Consider the following 18,331-nt stretch of genomic DNA (forward strand, 5'->3'; position numbering starts at 1 on the left):
TTCCTTATGTAGAACATGGTTTTATAGCTAGCTAAACCTCCCTCTCTTTTTTGCAAAGAATAACAAAAATGTTTAAGTCGAAAAAAACTTTAATAATCGTATAATGACATTTCGATGTCAAATATTTGGTAACATAAGATAAGTTGTTCGGGTACTGTTTGATCGACTCTAACCTGAACTCCTTGTTGACATAGAAACAATAATGCTGAGGGCACGTGTCGCCCTTAAAGATGTTTGTTTCAAAGAATGTTGAGACTTATTGTACAATATAATCAGCATTCACACCTTCAAAAGATAGAAAACAATTGTTAACCAGCAAAAATATGCTCCTGAATTTGCTGTGTAAACTTTGACCAGTAGCTCATTACTTTTGTATTGGCAGAAAAAACGGTAATTGTTTTATAAAGATATTTATAATACTTTAGAAATTATTCACAATTGCGGAATGTACCTGTCTCATGCATAGTTCTGCTTCCATGTCCTTTTTTGGCTATACTTTTGGTCCTTTTAAATTTTGTAACAGCTCTATAACGTTTGTAACATTAATATTGGTACTGTGAATTTTATTACATATTGCAAACAAGACTTCTAAATTCAAAAGTATGTGTTAACGTTCAATGACCATTGAATGTTTTCATTGGTCTCAATAGTTTAATATTTATCTTAAATTGAGACTCTTTGATCAAGGAAATGTTGCCCAGCATTGATTTAATATATCTTCATTGATTTACGAGACTTGAACAGCTGTGAACTATTGTCACCTTAATGTGAAGGGAAACTCCGTAACCAGTAATTTGAGACTCCGGTAAACTCAGCACTAAATGATTTATCGATGGATTTACGCTTGGTGAACTCAGCACTTTATGTCTATTGTTTACGTGAGTCTTTTTCAGTGACCGTAGCCATTCAGTAGTATCGTTGCATCTGAAGCTGCAGTTTTAATTACTTCAGAAAAATGTTGAATTTTAAGAATTAGCACAAATAATCAAAATAGCTTTTTGTCAATTTTGGTTTATAAACTCTTAATCTTCTAAATATGTTTGTTTTTGATCTTCAAATATTTTGGCCTCGAGCATCACTGAAGAGACATTTCTTGTCGAAATGCGCATCTGGTACAGAAAAATTGTTATCGTTACCGTTATCATCAAAGTTGAAAACACGCAATTAAGTTCGTGTTGTTAAATCTGAAGACATCCCTTTCAAGATTTAAGTGACGCCGTAATGATTATGTTGACGGTTAAATAATACATTTTTTTTGTAGAAGTGGAAATTTATCTTATTGGGTTTCCTACCAAATCTTGTTATTTTTTATACAAATAATGAGTTAAGTAAGCGTATTTCCAAACTATCATTATGATTTGTATGTACTATATTTCGTTTCTTAACAATGACAAATATAGATTTGAAGGTGTTATTCAATTCATTTATGTTGTATAAATAATATCGACACATCCAGTCCAAAAAATGAATTAAAATTTAGTAACCTCATTAGGTATTTCAATGTCAAAAGTCCGAGAAACAAACATCCGCACCGCGTGTTGTATACATTTAAATGACATCCTGTGTTGCTTGTATTAGCCTATTTTCAAAAGTAAATTTGTGTCATTTATGGTCATACCTTTCGGCAAACTATGGTAATCAGCACTTCATTGTTGACAAGAATTATCATTGATATGGTCATAATTATAAATTAACTGTTAACAAAATGTTTTCGGAAAATTAAGGATTTTCTACCCCAGGAATAGATTATATTAGCTTAATTTGGTAACCTTTCGGAATTTGGGTCCTCAATGCTCTTCCAATTTGCCTTTTTTTTTAACTTTTTTTTTATTGGAGCGTCACTGAGCGTATACGAAACGTGCATCTAGCGTACACAGTTTTATTCCTGGTATCTATGATGAGTTTATGGTAAAACTAATTCTATTTGTACCACCCTGTAATGAATGATATGGATTTTTATGCGTCTAACAATTAAAGACTAGTGTTTATAGGTTGCACTTTGTAAATACAGCTGTTTCTGAAACCACGCCTCTTTTGGGGAGATATATAATATTCATAGATATGTTAATTTGTTAACGTACTGGTTCCCATTTATGATCTCTGTGTTTCATCTCATAGAGACATCACTTGGGAATGTAACCAGTATAGAAAAACATGGTAGCGCCTACATTTTAATTCTTAGGAGGTCCAAAAATGGAGGTAAGGGTAGTATAGAATTTTAGTATAAGTTTAAACTCTTAGAAGTTCAGGGCATATAAATGTTGAAAATATGCCGCACAGCCCTATATTTTGACCTTTGAATAAAATAGTAGTGCATATAAACTTTCCGTTCTAGGATATTATTTTTCACGAAACTTCATAGTAAAAGTGTCACAGTTTTAGCCGCAAAGGGAGTTCCTATGGGAAATTGCATTGTCTATATTTACAGAATTGCAACCTATAGGAAGTTTTCTCCTGCTGACCAGAAAACATGAAGGGAGGAGATAGTGATGAAAATCTCTCGCGACTTTATACCTTTGTGATTGTTGAACTTACAATTATCTTGAATATATATTAAAAACGTTATGTCAGTATAAGTAATTTCGACAATCAAAGGATAACAAGTATACTTCATTCTCGACTTGTATTTGCACAGCCATTTTCATAGCTAAAACATTCATTGTGTACAATAAAAACACAGATAGTTTGACACTTAATCCCTTTCTATACCATGTCAGAAATATGACAGTTGTTTTCCATTAATTTGATGTGTTTGAGCTTTTGATTTTGTCATTCGATAAGGGACTTTCCGATTTGAATTTTCCTTAGAGTTCGGTATTGTTGTTATATTACTTTTTTCTTAAATATGAATGCAAAACTTGAAGAACTGAAACAAGATAATTTTTATTTAAGTTACCATTTAAATAGAATGCAATACGTTTTTTTTTAACTCGATACAATTTAATATTTCGAATTTTCTAGAGCTTATAAACCAAAAAGGACAAATTGTATAGCCAAAGCTGGAAAGGAATAAGAGCTTTGTAAGAGAGGAATATATTCCTTAAAATAATTATACAATTTTGTAACAGCAACACAATATCATTATTTTCATGCCAGAAAACTGTTCTACTGACGTTTTCAAAGATCAACAAATATCATGCAATGTTGTATCTCAATAATGTATAGAAAATGTTCTTTCCTAGTGAGATCATCAGACATGGTCGCCTTTATCAGGTCGACACAATGGTAATATCGGCTAACAAAATTAAATTGATTGACTATGAAAATCTTAGAACAAGCAAATTACATGCTGGCTAACTTTTTGTAAATTATACAAATCAGCATTTCTAGATTTTTCTTTGTTAAAAATAACCATGATTCTTAAAACAAAAACATACACGCTGTACTCAATCGATAACTATCCCATATTTTTGTAAGTTTCCATTTCAAAAGACACTGTTTGTGTGTCACTTCCAGTCGACTTCTTCTTTGTCTCGTATTAGGCACAAAAAATTAAAACCTTTGAAAACACAGGAAAACAACAATGAGCTATAGTGATGATGTCATGCAAGCTTAATGATCATTAAAACAAAGCCCATGATAGAACTCAAATTCATAACTGCTAAGAGATTTTTTATCCATTAATAGACATGGACATTTAAGAGAGCACATCAAGTCTATTTTTTAAATGCACCTGTCTATTGTTGAAATACTGTATCTTTTTATTCTATTTGGATATAAAAAAAAGAGGCAAGGAGTAACTGCTTAAACTAGTCCTCATATTTCAGATTAGAAAATGTTTAAAACATGCCATATAAGAGGGAAAAAACCAAATATTTTTATTTCAATAATTAGAACTTCCAGTTTGCAGCAAACTGATTTTGTTTACTTAAGATTTTGAGGTTGAGAATTTTTTCATTTCAATTTCAATTTATTACCACTATATATATATATATATATATATATATATATCACTTTCACAAATAGTTGATCCAAAATTGCTAGACAAACAATTTTTTAATGAAATACCTTCTAATGTCATATTTTTATTACTTTAATAGACTTCATAATAATAGCTTTCGCTTCGCTTGCATTACTACTAAGGAGATAGATTGATTAATTGTTGTTGATTAACGCCACTTTCAGTACTCTGCACTATATCTTGGGGGCCAGTTTTTAATTGGCGGAGGCAGCCAGGGAACTCTTAAAGAACAGCCGACCTTTGGCAGGAAAAAACATAGTCAGTAAACGACGATAGTACATTTACAACGAGTGTTTTACTGATGATCTTTTTGTAATCCTTAAGTTTTATATCGAAAGATAAAGAAGACAGCTAACACTTAAAAAGATAGACATGGAAGATATTCAGTAGCAAAACAAAACTAATTAATCTCTGCCTAATTTTATCTTCACTTTTACATATATGCTTTTCCCGGTAACACTGTTGGCTTTGTTCTCATCTCTTTTTATTTGGTCATTTCTTTAGACAGACAATTAGATTGCGCATGCAATTATTTTGGATCTTTGTTTTTTGACTGGGTTTTATCTTCTGACTTAAGATATGCTTTTCCAAAACCAATATCATCTCGACTCAGTTATCTGACTGACATCTTGCTTCATATTGACTAATGTATTTTATATTCTTCTCTGTGTTTTACAAAAAGAAACTCATTCACTTTGGTTCCTTGAAATGATCACTGAAAATAAATAGTTTCTTTTTTCCTATTTTTACCATAATATTGTATTGTACCCCAACGACACTTACCAAGGAGGAAATCCTGGATATCCATATGTTTGTTCTACGTTCCTTTGGCATTTCAATCAAAGATGAAGAACTGGATCTTTCTTCACGGTATTAGATACCTAAACTACATAAGTGGCCTTACAAACATTATATTGCTGGGTTTTCCAACCTCTTTCTAAATTATTAACATCAATTGTATCAGCAATAAAAGCCGGTGTTCAACGTTATTATGAAACTACCTATTTTAGCAGCATTTTAATCAGCCTGATCATTCCATCGTTTCTATGACAGTTCGTATAATCGGAAAAATATACCACAAGACTAACAATCCTCAACTTGCAACGCCTTTCCGTAGACAAAAAGAGGACTACTGGATTCGACAATTGGGAACTGCGACACCATATGGTTGCAATGACAAAATTGATGGTATAGGTATTCTATCTAGTCCTTCCTGTAGCTCGGTGAATGTAATGAATATTTTCAACTCTACTCCTCGACGTAGACGCAGTCATGGTCATCGTCAATATACATCACCTACTTTGCATGATGTCTCTATTAATGACTTGCTGCCATTTATACAAAAGCCGTTAGGCATTCATCACATTCGCACGAAACTGTATTCATTACCACTTTCAAAACTTCATTCTCTGTTTAATTTATGTTTGGAAACCACTGTTACAAACCCTCATTCAAACCAATACAAACTTACAGCTATCATTTCGGATATTGCAAGTCACAGACTTTTCAAACCAGTTCGCATTGGAAACGATGAAAAAAAGAAAGGATCTTTCCTTAAACTTTCCTTTGCCAACAAAGGTCTCGATGGCGTCAAATAAAGGCAACAGTAGTATACCGCTGTTCGAAACTCAAATATCGATAGAGATAAAAACAAATCCGGGTTACAAACTAAAACTGAGGGAAACGCATCAAATATAAGAGGAGAACAACGACACAACAAAAACACAACATTAAAATGTAACACACACAGAAACGAACTAAAATATAACAATGGTCAACTTAGGCAATATCCTTCATCATAAATTAGTTCAGTCGAAAATACCACCTTACTTTAAAGATCAGTCTGTACCAATAATTTCTTATACCTATACCAAACCAATTGCAACTAAAATTTTCAATTACAAACACGTTTTGCAGGATCTCAACATCGACGACTTCAAGTCTAAACCTCCTGATTGCACCTGTGCTAGTTTCCAATTCACATATAATCCGGCTGGACACGTTATTACCGGAGACCTCAACATTGTCAATAACACTTCCCTGCGAAATTTGTTATCCAAAGGTCCGAAATATCGTGAGCCTAAATCCATCAATTGGAAATACAACTTCAAAATACTGATGGATTCAGTCGAGGATTATGCCAGGCAATGGGCTAAACGCGAGAAAGCAGACGTAGATACTCTTTCCGAATGGATTAAGGCTGTGAGGTCGTTGATACAAATCCGAATTCAGAAACTAAATGGGCATATCAATAACCACGCTACGTCATTTTTTAAAGACCCAAATGTTGCAAAACACTTGTCCTACCTCCATGACAAATATGTTGTTGTCCCCGCAGATTGAGTCCCAAACAACATCGTTTTTGTGTGTAAATATCATTACATAGACTGCTTGATAAATGAATTAGGTATTGACAATTCACTTGGAAACTCAACATATACCCTCACGACACTTACCAAAGAGGAAATCCTGGATAATCATAGGTCAGTTCTATGTTCCTTTGGAATTTCAACCAAAGATGAAGAACTCGATCTTCCATAACGGTCAACCAACTCGTGATGGCTTCCATAAAATTTACGAAGGGATGACTTCAACTTCACCATTTGGAACTCTTGGTTTAATAGCTTCCTTGTGAGCAGCAATCCTCTATCAAGGAAATCATGATTCCATCACTGTATTGGATACCTGAACTACATAAGTGTCCTTACAAACAACGGTATATTGTTGGGTCTTCCAAGTGCTCCACGAAACCTCTTTCTAAATTATTAACATCTATTTTATCAGCAATCAAAGCCGGGCTCCAAAGTTATTGTGAAACTGCCTATTCTAGAGGTGGCGTGAATCAGATGTGGATACTAAAAAAATTCCAAAGATCTTTTAGAGTACATACAATCTAGGACTCTCTCGTCTTGTAATATTATTAAAACATTTGACTTTTCTACACTTTACACAAGTATTCCCCATTCCAAACTAAAAGACAAATTGAAGGAGTTGGTATTGCTTTGTTTCATTAAAAAGAATGGCGAACGTAGATACAAGTATCTTGTCTTAGGAAGGGATAAATCCTACTTTGTAAAGAATCACTCTGATTCAAACAAACAATTCTCTGAAACTGACATTATCAAGATGCTTGATTTCTTGATTGACAACATATTTGTTACGTGAGGACGTGTTTTTCAACAGACTGTCGGAATTTCAATGGGAACCAATTGTGCTCCTCTTCTTGCCGACTTGTTTCTTTATTATTATAAGGCTGACTTCATACAGAAACTTCTTAGGAAGAAAGATAAGAAGTTAGCAATATTCTTTAACTCTACGTTCCGCTATATAGATGATGTTCTCTCACTAAATAATACAAAATTTGGTGACTATGTTGAACGAATCTATCCCATCGAACTAGAGATAAAGGATACTACAGATACAGTTAAGTCTGCCTCATATCTTGACTTACATCTAGAAATTGACAATGAGGGTCGGTTGAAAACAAAACTTTACGACAAAAGAGATGATTTCAGCTTCCCAATTGTGAACTTTCCATTTCTATGTAGCAACATTCCAGCAGCGCCTGCATACGGAGTATATATCTCCCAATTGATACGATATTCCCGGGCTTGTGTTTCCTATCATGATTTCCTTGATAGAGGATTGCTGCTCACAAGGAAGGTATTAAACCAAGAGTTCCAAATGGTGAAGTTGAAGTCATCCCTTCGTAAATTTTACGGAAGCCATCACGAGTTGGTTGACCGTTATGGAATAACCGTTTCACAGATGATATCGGATATGTTCCTTATGTCGTAACTACAATACCCTCCCTTTTCACGAATGTGACTTACCGAATTAGACTATTTACCGGATTTGTAATAACATAAGCAACACGACGGGTGCCACATGTGGAGCAGGATCTGCTTACCCTTCCGGAGCACCTGAGATCACCCCCAGTTTTGGTGGGGTTCGTGTTGCTTAGTCTTTGGTTTTCTATGTTGTGTCATATGTACTATTATTTGTCTGTTTGTCTTTTTATTTTTGGCCATGGCGTTGTCAGTTTGTTTTCGATCTATGAGTTTGACTGTCCCTAAAAGGATGTCCAACGTAGATACAAGTATCTTGTCTTATGGAGGGATAGATCGTTCTTTGCAAAGAATAACTCTGATTCAAACAAAAAATGTCTGAAAGTGACATTAAATTATCAAGATGCTTGATTTCTTGATTGTCAACATATTTGTTACGTTTTGAGGACGTGTTTTTCAACAAACAATCGGCATTTCCATGGGAACCAACTGTGTTCTTCTTATTCTTGCCGACTTGTTGCTTTATTCATATGAAGCTAACTTCATTCAGAAACCTCTTATGAAGAAAAAAAAAGAAGTTAGCAGTATCATTTAACTTCACTTTCCACTATATAGATGCTGTTCTCTCACTAAACAAATCAAAATTTGGTGTCTATTTTGAACGCATCTTTCTCAATGAACTTGAGATAAAAGATACAACAGATACAGTTAAGTCTGTCTCATATCTTGACTTACATTTCGAAATTGACAATTGAGGTCGGTTGAAAACAAAACTTTACGACAAATTTGATGATTTCAGCTTCCCAATTGTGTCCTGTCCATTTCTATGTAACACCATTCCAGCAGAGCCTGCATACGGAGTATATATATCCCAGTTGATACAATATTCCAGGGCTTGTATTTGCTATCAGGATTTTTCTTGATAGCGGGAAGCTGCTCACAAGGAAGCTACTTAACCAAGAATTCCAAGTGGCCAAGTTGGAATCATCCCTTCGTAAATTTTACGGACGCCATCACGAGTTGGTTTATCGTTATGGAATTTCTGTATCACAAATGACGACGGATATATTCCAATTGTCGTAACTACAATCCCGTCCCCTTTTCTCCAAATGTGATCTACCGAATTAGACTTATCAGCGGGTTTGTCCTAACGTGAGCAACACGACATTGCCACATGTGGAGCAGGATCTGCTAGCCCTTCCTTTTGTGTTTTTTGTACTGTTTTTTGTCTGTTGGTCTTTTTTTCTTTTTGAGCCATGGCGTTGTCAGTTTATTTTCGAATTATGGGTTTGAGTGTCCCTTAGGTGTCTTTCTCCTCTCTTTTTATGTATTTCTTCAACTTAAGGTCTTTCTTAATTTTTCCCCTCTCGAATTTTCTCCCCTTTAAATGTAGCAGTTGGTATGGAGTTAACAAAATACAAAGAATCGAAAACGTTTCAGAATCCTTGCAATTGATATACATTGTTTTCATTGATGACAATACTTTTACATTATTTTTTATGGATGATTCTACTTTAATATTTCGTAACTGCTGAAACGCTCTCCTAGCATGAAAAAGAAAAGAAAAGAACGTTACAGAAAAGTTGTTCTTTGAGTGTCCAAAACACATTCCTTATCTCATAACATAGAACAGATAATGGAAACGGGGAATGTGTCGAAGGTCCAATAACCCAACCAAAGAGAAGAAAAGGCCCATGGCCACCATTGGGTCTTCAACGCAGCGATAAAATCCCGCAGCTGGACCCTAAAATAATGTATACTAGTTCAGCGAAATACAACCACAATCAACTCCGAAACATACAAACGAACCAAAATAAAAATAAAAATAAAAAACACACAAGTCTAACAAAGGCTACAGGTTCCATACTTAGGACAGGCGCTAAAATGCGGCGGGTTAAATAGGTTTTGTGAGATCTGAACCCTCCTCTTATATCTCTAGCCAATGTAGATTGAACTAACACACAGCAATAAGCACAGTATAACTCAGTTTTAAGTCGAGTCCGATGTTAGAATAGGTCAAAAAAGAAACTAAGCAAAGTGATAGTGATCGATATTAATTAACAAAGAATTACTAACATTTACTGACATGCCAACTCCAAATCATAATTTAACTGATAAAACACTTTATTTATACTGGGTTTAAATTGATAATCGCCTCATCGTTGCAACTTGAAATGAAAATGAAACACAATACGAACACTAAAACAAAGACATTGTGACAATAATTTCTCTACTTGACTACACCGACAATGAACAATAAATGGATAAAATGAAATGACAGCACTTTTAAATAAAATGTTTCAATTCATCGTAACCCATCGCCTTTTATTATTAGAAAAAAAGGCATTTTTGTTTACAAAATTAATGCCATTATTTATAAAAGAGTACTTTTTGTAAAAGCCCGCGTTCTTATATCATGTCGTAACTTTTAGATTCCAGTTTATAGCTGTTGAAATATTAGATATTTTATGTTGATTAATATCCGTTTTATTGATATAAGACATGATGGAAACAACGTCAATTCACATTTTCTCAGTTGATTTTTTAATGACTACAAGTCGAAGTGACATTATTTGTTTTTATTATAAGATGTACGTTAGGCGTAAACTATTTTAATAATTGTAACTATTAAACTTTTACCAATGTAAGTTTTTGTAAAATTTTTCAATATTAAATTAATTTTTATATAATGTTTCTTTCAGAAATCAAAGCATTGAGAAGCCATATAGTTGTGGATGAAATTAAATGGACAATAGAGATAATTCAATAAAGTAGAAACGTTCTCTCCAGGCTATTTGAATATAAATGGCGTTAGTGCTGTTTTGTTTTATTTTCCTATTGAAAAGTTCATGGATTTTATATATTGATGCTAAAAATGGTGCGGATTATGCGGATGACAAAACTTATTTACAAGAAATAAGAAAAGGAAGATGCATGGCAAGTTGTTATGACCAGGTAAGATAGATAAATCTTTTAAAACTATAATACCGATATATATACACCCCATACCAAATGTGGACATAATTGAGAAATATTAATGTTGTCTGTGAGTTATCTATGGACTATTTATTGTCTTTCGTACTTTTTTGGCTACTGCGTTGTTTGCTTTTCTTCACCTTATGTTGTGTGTAATCATCATCTCAAGTATTTAAGACAAAGCAACTTTTATATCACAGTACCGTATTAAGATAATTATATACCTTATTTCTTTAGACAAGAACAATAATCTTTAGTGTTATCGATTTACATAATGTTATAAACAGTATCTATATGCAAGATACAATGAATTATAATTTGTGACCCATTAGTAGATTTGTATCATTGAACATCAGTTCCCTTGACGATTAACAAAACTATTAGTAGTCATATATTTTGCACCAATCGAGACTAGACTTATTCGAGACACAATTATCCCCAAGGGTGACTGGAGAATACAAATATGGTCACTACAGGTCTTCTTCCTACCGGCAGTAGAACCCTTGCCAAAGTGGGGCGTCCGTTTGGTTGTGCGGGATGTACAAGTGCGCATCCACGTCCGGTTAGAATGGGGCCGTTAAATCCAATGCCTCGTGTAGAGAGAGTGCCACGCTCTCTGCACGTAAAGAACCCTTGCAAAAACTCTTTGAGGGGTCCTGTTGTAAGGCAAATTTATTGTCCTTATCCAATTTACCCTCATTTTCCAGTGGCAGTCTAAATTTCCCCGACCTTCTTCTCGGACGGCCTACATTACAGGACCTACCTATTGTATTTATTGTTAATTTGTTCTCGTCCTGAATAAGAATGAGATATTTGCCACTGGACGTACAATCAATCAATCAATCAAGACACATTTCTATATAATTATATGAACGAAGTAAATACCCCCAAGGATTTTGGTATTTTGATTTGTGCAGACACTGACTATAGAAATTATAAATATGAATACAAGAAGATATGTGGTATTCTTAAGTTAAAAAAACATCAAATGATATCAATAAAAACACACATATGTAGAGAAACATACTGTTTTCATTAATAGACAGGTGTCCATACAATATATCAAGCTCAAAATCGCCCTTAGTATATGAACGCAGTCAATAAATATCACATAAACTAGAGAGGATCTGCAATTAATACTAAGTTCTCCACATAACAAAAGAAAAAACACATTTAATATAAAGTATACGAAAACTGACAAGGTTCTTGACTTAAAACTGGCAATACAAATATGACCGGGTTAATCTCTTGTTTGAAATATCAAACCTACTTTTTAAAATTTCGATCAATACAATAACAAAACATACATAACAGTGCATACCAAAAACCTTGTGATTTTATTCCTTTTCTTCATCGAGAATGCCACGGTAACGACTACTGGAGCAGGATCTGATTAACCTTCCGGAGCACCAGAGAGCATCCCTGGTTCATGGTGGTGTAAGTGTTGGTCAGTCTGTAGTTTCCTGTGTTGTTTATTTTAAATTCTGTTGTTTTATCGTTTGATTTTTTTTATTCAAATATTGTTACTTAATACAGTCAAACCTGTTATGAAAATGAGTTTTTGAGCCACTTGTCTTATCTTGTCCCGCTGTAGTAATACGAAGCACTTTGAACTTCTATTCGAATATAAGGTTATTTCTCTAGTCCCGAGGTTGACCTTTATATATACCGGGTTTGTACTAACATGAGCAACACGATGGGTGCCACATGTGGAGCAGGATCTGCTTACTCTTCCGAAGCACCTGTGATCACACCCAGTTTTTGGTGGGGTTCGTGTTGATCAGTCTTTGGTTTTCAATGTTGTGTTTAGTGTACTATTGTTTGTCTGTTGGTCCTTTTCTTTTTTAGCCATTGCATTGTCAGTTTATTTTCGACTTATGAGCTTGAATGTAACTCTGGTATCTTTAGCCTCTCTTTTGACTGTTTTTTTTATCTAATAAACCATCTTAAATTTGTATTCCTCATATTTGAAAAGAGCTCTAAGTGTCAAACTTGACACCACCTCAGATTTTATTGATATTCCTTTTGATAAGTTAAGAAATAACTATTAGAAATATAGTTGCTATGGTAACAACAATATTAAATTATTATATGTATGATTTTCCACAGACTCTTTCTTAAAATGAATTGTTTTTGTTTACTTTGACATTGAACTAACAAATTCAATAATTTGTGCACTTTTTATATTTTTGATAAAAAAAAAAATTTTCAAAGAGACAAATATTATTCATGAAAAATTTAAATAATGAAGTTCTAAATATCAGAGACTTTATACTTTCATACTTATAACTTCCTCACGCAATTATATTTATAAATCATTTCAAATATTCTTTACATGTAAAGTAACAAACATAATGCCAGCCCCTGAACCCTACAAACCAACATTATGTACAATGCGTTGCCAAGGTTACAAGTACTACATATTGGTAATTTCTTCTGAGACAGAGCGCTTAGATCAGTCAAACTGTTGATTGCAAAAAATATCAAACTTTAACGGGACAACATTTATCACATAAATCAGGTTTCGTGTTTCCAATAGTTTATTGACACTTCAGAGTTTTAACTAACCAACATCACAAATGCAACATTCTCTTCCTTCTATATACACAAATCTGCAGATAAACATAAAACTGAAAAGAAAACATTTCAATCTCTCATTTTGGCATTCATTGTTTTAATCTGACCGTACTTTAATTTAAAAATTTAGTTACCAAATTTTCCTGTAAAATACGTTTACTTTTCCTAAATGAAAGGCCTGCAAATATATAAGAAAATAACAGGTTGATTCGTCAGCACAAATATTAGCTACACATGAAATATATGGAAAAAAAGTCATGAAAAAACTAATAAAAAATTTTATCATATGATTTTGAATCAGGTATAATACTATGTCAAGTCATCATTTCATGCGTTTATTGTTTAAGAAATGATAAAAGAAGAAACTAAATCAGGCAACGACAATTTTACTGCTGTTCTTTAACAATTGTTAGTCATAATTTACATCAAGTCAAAAAAAGACTAATATGGACGTCAGTTTTATTCCCGACATGCAAAGCAAAGATCACATTATATCATATGTCCTACATATTCAAGTAATTGTTCAGTAGAATATCAATCTTCAATAGTTTACTCCTCTGGTTCACTGTCAATATCATCGATCACTCCACTGCTTTTTTAAGATAAGAAGATTTGGTATGATCGCAGATGAGACAAATCTCTACCACTGATTTGCCTGATTTACCTTGCAATTTTGATGCCTGTAAACACCCAGAAACCATATCACTGAGGCTTTTTACATTTCAATTCCGAATTATTTTAAGAGATCGATACTGTCCCGGAATTCCCGGTCAACCACAACGACATCATTTGGTTCCAACCATTCTTTAATTCTTCCATGTTATTTCCCGAAATTGTATTCAAATCTTTTGCGTCATTGTTTTTGCTATTATATAGGTAGGGTCCAATGACACTGACAGTGTAGCATGTAGTAGTAACAAAAATCCTAATTATCTATTTGTTGTAATTGGCTTTGAACTAGATTTCAGTAACAGCGAGTACTCTTATATTAATGCTTTTTGACTATTGATTTTATGTTAGTTGGGGTTTTTTGTATTGGCTCCATATTGAGCCATTTACAACAGATTTGTACAGTTTGATCTTTTGTTGCGCAAGTACACCACTGTCTACCAGCACACCACTGTCCGGGATGTTTTGGGGAGGGGGAGTGAGAGGTAACAAACAAGTTTAACCACGCCACACGATGCGACGTGTAGGCGATACGAACGACGACGCCAAACCATGAAATTACAATTTACAATAGATATTCGTTTCTTTATAAAACATTTACAATTTCAGTAAATATTTATGTATTACTGATATATGGTCATTTCTTTATCGTTCATTGTGTAATGATATAGACCATTTGTTTTATCGTAGCAGACCCGAAAAAAAACGTAGTGTCAATCTGCTTTGCACGTATTCTGTCAATATAATCTGTTATCTTACTATTTTTTTTTTATTCAATTCGATGCAACTAATGAAAATACAACACAGAATGAAAAGTTTGCTTGAATATTGCTATAAAAAATGAAAACAAAATATTTTAGAAAATCGTGAGTCTGACGCGCTTTTCTGGTGTAATTAACGAAATAAATATTATGAATTAAAGGAAGAAAACATTATGTAGTTTGTTCATGGCTTACCGTTTGCGGTTAAATCACATCTTTTAAAATCATTTAAGTTCTTTAAGTTTTGTTAGTGGTAAAAAGGCTAGTTCTGACGGGATAGGGTGACATGTCTTCCTGTGGATTATTTCCTTCAACAACTGAAAATATAATTTTATGATGAAATATTGTAAGCATGTAAGTTGCTATGTCATCAACGATAGCCCCGGTCAGAAAAATCCGATCAAAACCATTCACCTTGGCCAAACATAATTTAAAAAGTAAAGTGTGAAAATGTTATAAAGCTGTGTCAAAAACAACCGATTATAAACCGTCTAAAGCGTAATACTTGATTACATTTTTTTCAATCTGATTTGTGGTCAGACGTGACGAAGAAAGTAAATATTTCCCGCTTAACATCAATATCAAAGATATTATATACATGTGTACATAGATGAGATATCTTTATAGCTAGTATTCAGTAGTATCGCTAGTGCAGTAATTTCCTTCTATACCAACGCACCATTTATAACTATAGTTCTACATAGTTTAGCATACGTATAATCTCAGATTCACAACATTGGCCATCAGTTATGTTAAACCCACTTAGCCTGACTTCATACAGGAACTTCTTAGGAAGAAAAAATAGAAGTTAGCAGTATCTTTAACTTCATTTTCCGCTATATAGATGATGTTCTCTCAATAAAGAATTAGTGACTATGTTATACGCATCTATCCCAACAAAGTTGAGATAAAGGATACAACAGATACAGTTAAGTCTGCCTCATATCTTGCCTTACATCTACAAATTGACAATGAGGATTGGTTGAAAACAAATTTTAAGACAAAAGAGATGATTTCACCTTCCCAATTGTGAACTTTCCATTTCTATGTAGCAATATTCCAGCAGAGCCTGCATACGGAGTATATATCTCCCAGTTGATACGATATTCCACGGCTTGCATTTCTTATCATGCTTTTCTTGATAGTAGGTTGCTGCTCGCTAGGAAGCTTTTAAACCAAGAGTTCCAAGTGGTGGAGTTAAAATCATCACTTCGTAAATTTTACGGACGCCATCACGAGTTGGTTCACCGTTATGGAATATCTGTTTCACAGATGACAACGGATATGTTCTAATTGTCATAACTACAATCCCGTCCCCTTTTAACCAAATGTGACCTACCTAATTAGACTTATCACCAGTTTGGTGCTAACATGAGCAACACTACGGGAGCCACACGAGGAACAAGATCTGCTTACCCTTCCGGAGCGCATGAGATCCCCCAGTTTTTGGTAGGGTTCGTGTTGCTCAGTCTTTAGTCTTCTATGTTGTTTGTAATGTACTGTTGTTTATCTGTTGGTCTTGTTTTTACCATGGCGTTGTCATTTTATTTTCGACTTATGATTTTGAATGTCCCTTTGGTATCTCTCGCCTATCTTTTAAAATCTTTATGTAGAACATAAAACACACCTCATTGGAATAACATCGGATAATTAAATGATACTGAAACTAAGACAATCCTATAAATTAGAAGGTGCAGTGGAAAGGTTAGCACATCTTGTTCAACTTAACATACATGTTAAGTGCAATAGTCACCAGCAAAATCTGCAGTGAAACATTATGAAGGTTATTGCTATATCAATATCAGAGAACTGGACAGATTAGTGCGATGGTTTGTTTTTATGTTTAACTCTTTCAACGCTTAAAATATACAAATAAATACAGTGCAATATATACAAAAACGATTGAAAGATTTAAACCAACTTTGTTTTATAAAAAAATAATGACCAACGCAGATACAAAGTCTTTTGTGTTGGAAAGGAATACATTACACTTTGTTAAATAAAATTATGAATACGGTTTGATTCATTTACCGTAAATGTATTTGTTTCGTCTAGGGGACTCGTTTTTCTAGCGAAACAAACTTTGTTTCTTTCCTTGTCGATAGTTCCTCTATTTGTATAATGCAGACTTCATACAGAAATCGAAGCTAATCAAGTATAGTGAGAAAAAAAGAAAGAAAAGAAACTGGCATTATCCTTTAACTTCATGTTCCACTATATATGTAATTTCCTTTCACTGAATAGTTCAAAGTTTGATGACAAAGTTGACAAAACTTTGTTGGTTGGTAGCATTTCCCCTTTTGAACATGACATGAAAATTTCCTATGAAAGAGTTACGTCTGTTTCATATCATAACTTCAATCAAGTGATTGACAATAACACTCGATTGAAAACTACGCTTTCCAATAAAAAATATACCCTTGTGATTTTCAATTTCTGTGTAGTAAGATTCCAGGAGCATCTGTATATTTGTTTTAAACACTGATTACGTTTGTTTTTGCTAATTGAGCGTTCTGTGAAATACTTGTACGAACGTTAACATGTTTAATATTCCAATCAGAATATTCAATTGAATTACAATGTTAATTATCATATAATGAAACCATAAGAAAATGTCGATTAATTTCAATCAAGCAAATATTGTTTGTAAAACCTGATTAAGTTGTTTTATTGTAAATTCATATCTTCAGTAATACAATTTCATACTCAGCCTCCAGTTGCGTTTCTAGGATATTTGAAAGAGGGGGCGTAGAATTAAATGTTTGGGCGAGCGGAGCGAGGCGAAAAATTTTTTGGACCATAAGACCAATGTTATGAAGAGAAATGAAAATCAAGTTGTTTTGAACGTTGAAGTGTCATAATGTCTCTACCTAGTGGAATATTTTATTTAATTATGAATCGTAATGTCCACGTTCTCTCATCCGAAATTATTACCTGTTTTTGTCCGTCGTAGACAAGAAGTATTTGATATATCATTATCCGCTCGTCCGTCGTTAAAACATATGGAATACTCTGATAAAATTCTACGATACTTGTTTAAGAACTTTAACCATCATATTAACGGCAGTTTTTTATTCTTCAAATAAAAACACTCACTCGAGATTTCTTTACGCCGTTGGAATGAGTGATAAGAGTAAAGTAAGATTCTTCGGATTATGAAAGAGGGCCTCGGTTCATCTACAGTAATCACTAGTATTTCATCACTGAGTTTGTGAGTACGAACAACAACTCGTGGCAGGTGCGTTCGACTCTCATCTTTATTGACGAGGATTACCAGTTTTGCTGCCGGAGGTCGGTGGTTACCTAAGGGTACCACGGTCTCCTGCATCAATAAAAATTGGATGCCACGATACAAATAGTGCTGAAAGTAGCGTTTAACACCAACAATCTATCATTTAATCAATCGATTTTGAAAACTTTCTCATTTGTCGTTCCAGAATTATGACATTTTGTCAATCTGATTTTGAATGCAATTTTTCACGTTATGCTCAGTAGCTCACCATCCAGTATGCCATGACCAATCTACTTCTTTCTTATGTCGTAAGCATTGTTAAATATATCCTCGCGTTCGATATGCTATTGTTGAGTTATGGAACCTT

At 33.7% G+C, this 18,331-nt stretch overlaps 1 protein-coding gene across 1 annotated transcript in view; it reads left to right on the top strand.

Moving 5' to 3' along the window:
* Positions 1 to 18,331, top strand: part of LOC127735916 (angiopoietin-1 receptor-like) — a 119,318-nt gene that overhangs the window by 25,194 nt on the left and 75,793 nt on the right. Inside the window, exon 2 of the mRNA XM_052246355.1 lies at positions 10,452 to 10,704. Coding sequence (XP_052102315.1) covers positions 10,555 to 10,704 — 150 coding nt within the window. The 5' untranslated portion in view covers positions 10,452 to 10,554. The remainder of the gene's footprint in view (positions 1 to 10,451; positions 10,705 to 18,331) is intronic.

Source organism: Mytilus californianus, unplaced genomic scaffold, assembly GCF_021869535.1.
Source record: "Mytilus californianus isolate M0D057914Y unplaced genomic scaffold, xbMytCali1.0.p SCAF_3, whole genome shotgun sequence".
Lineage (NCBI taxonomy): Eukaryota > Metazoa > Mollusca > Bivalvia > Mytilida > Mytilidae > Mytilus > Mytilus californianus.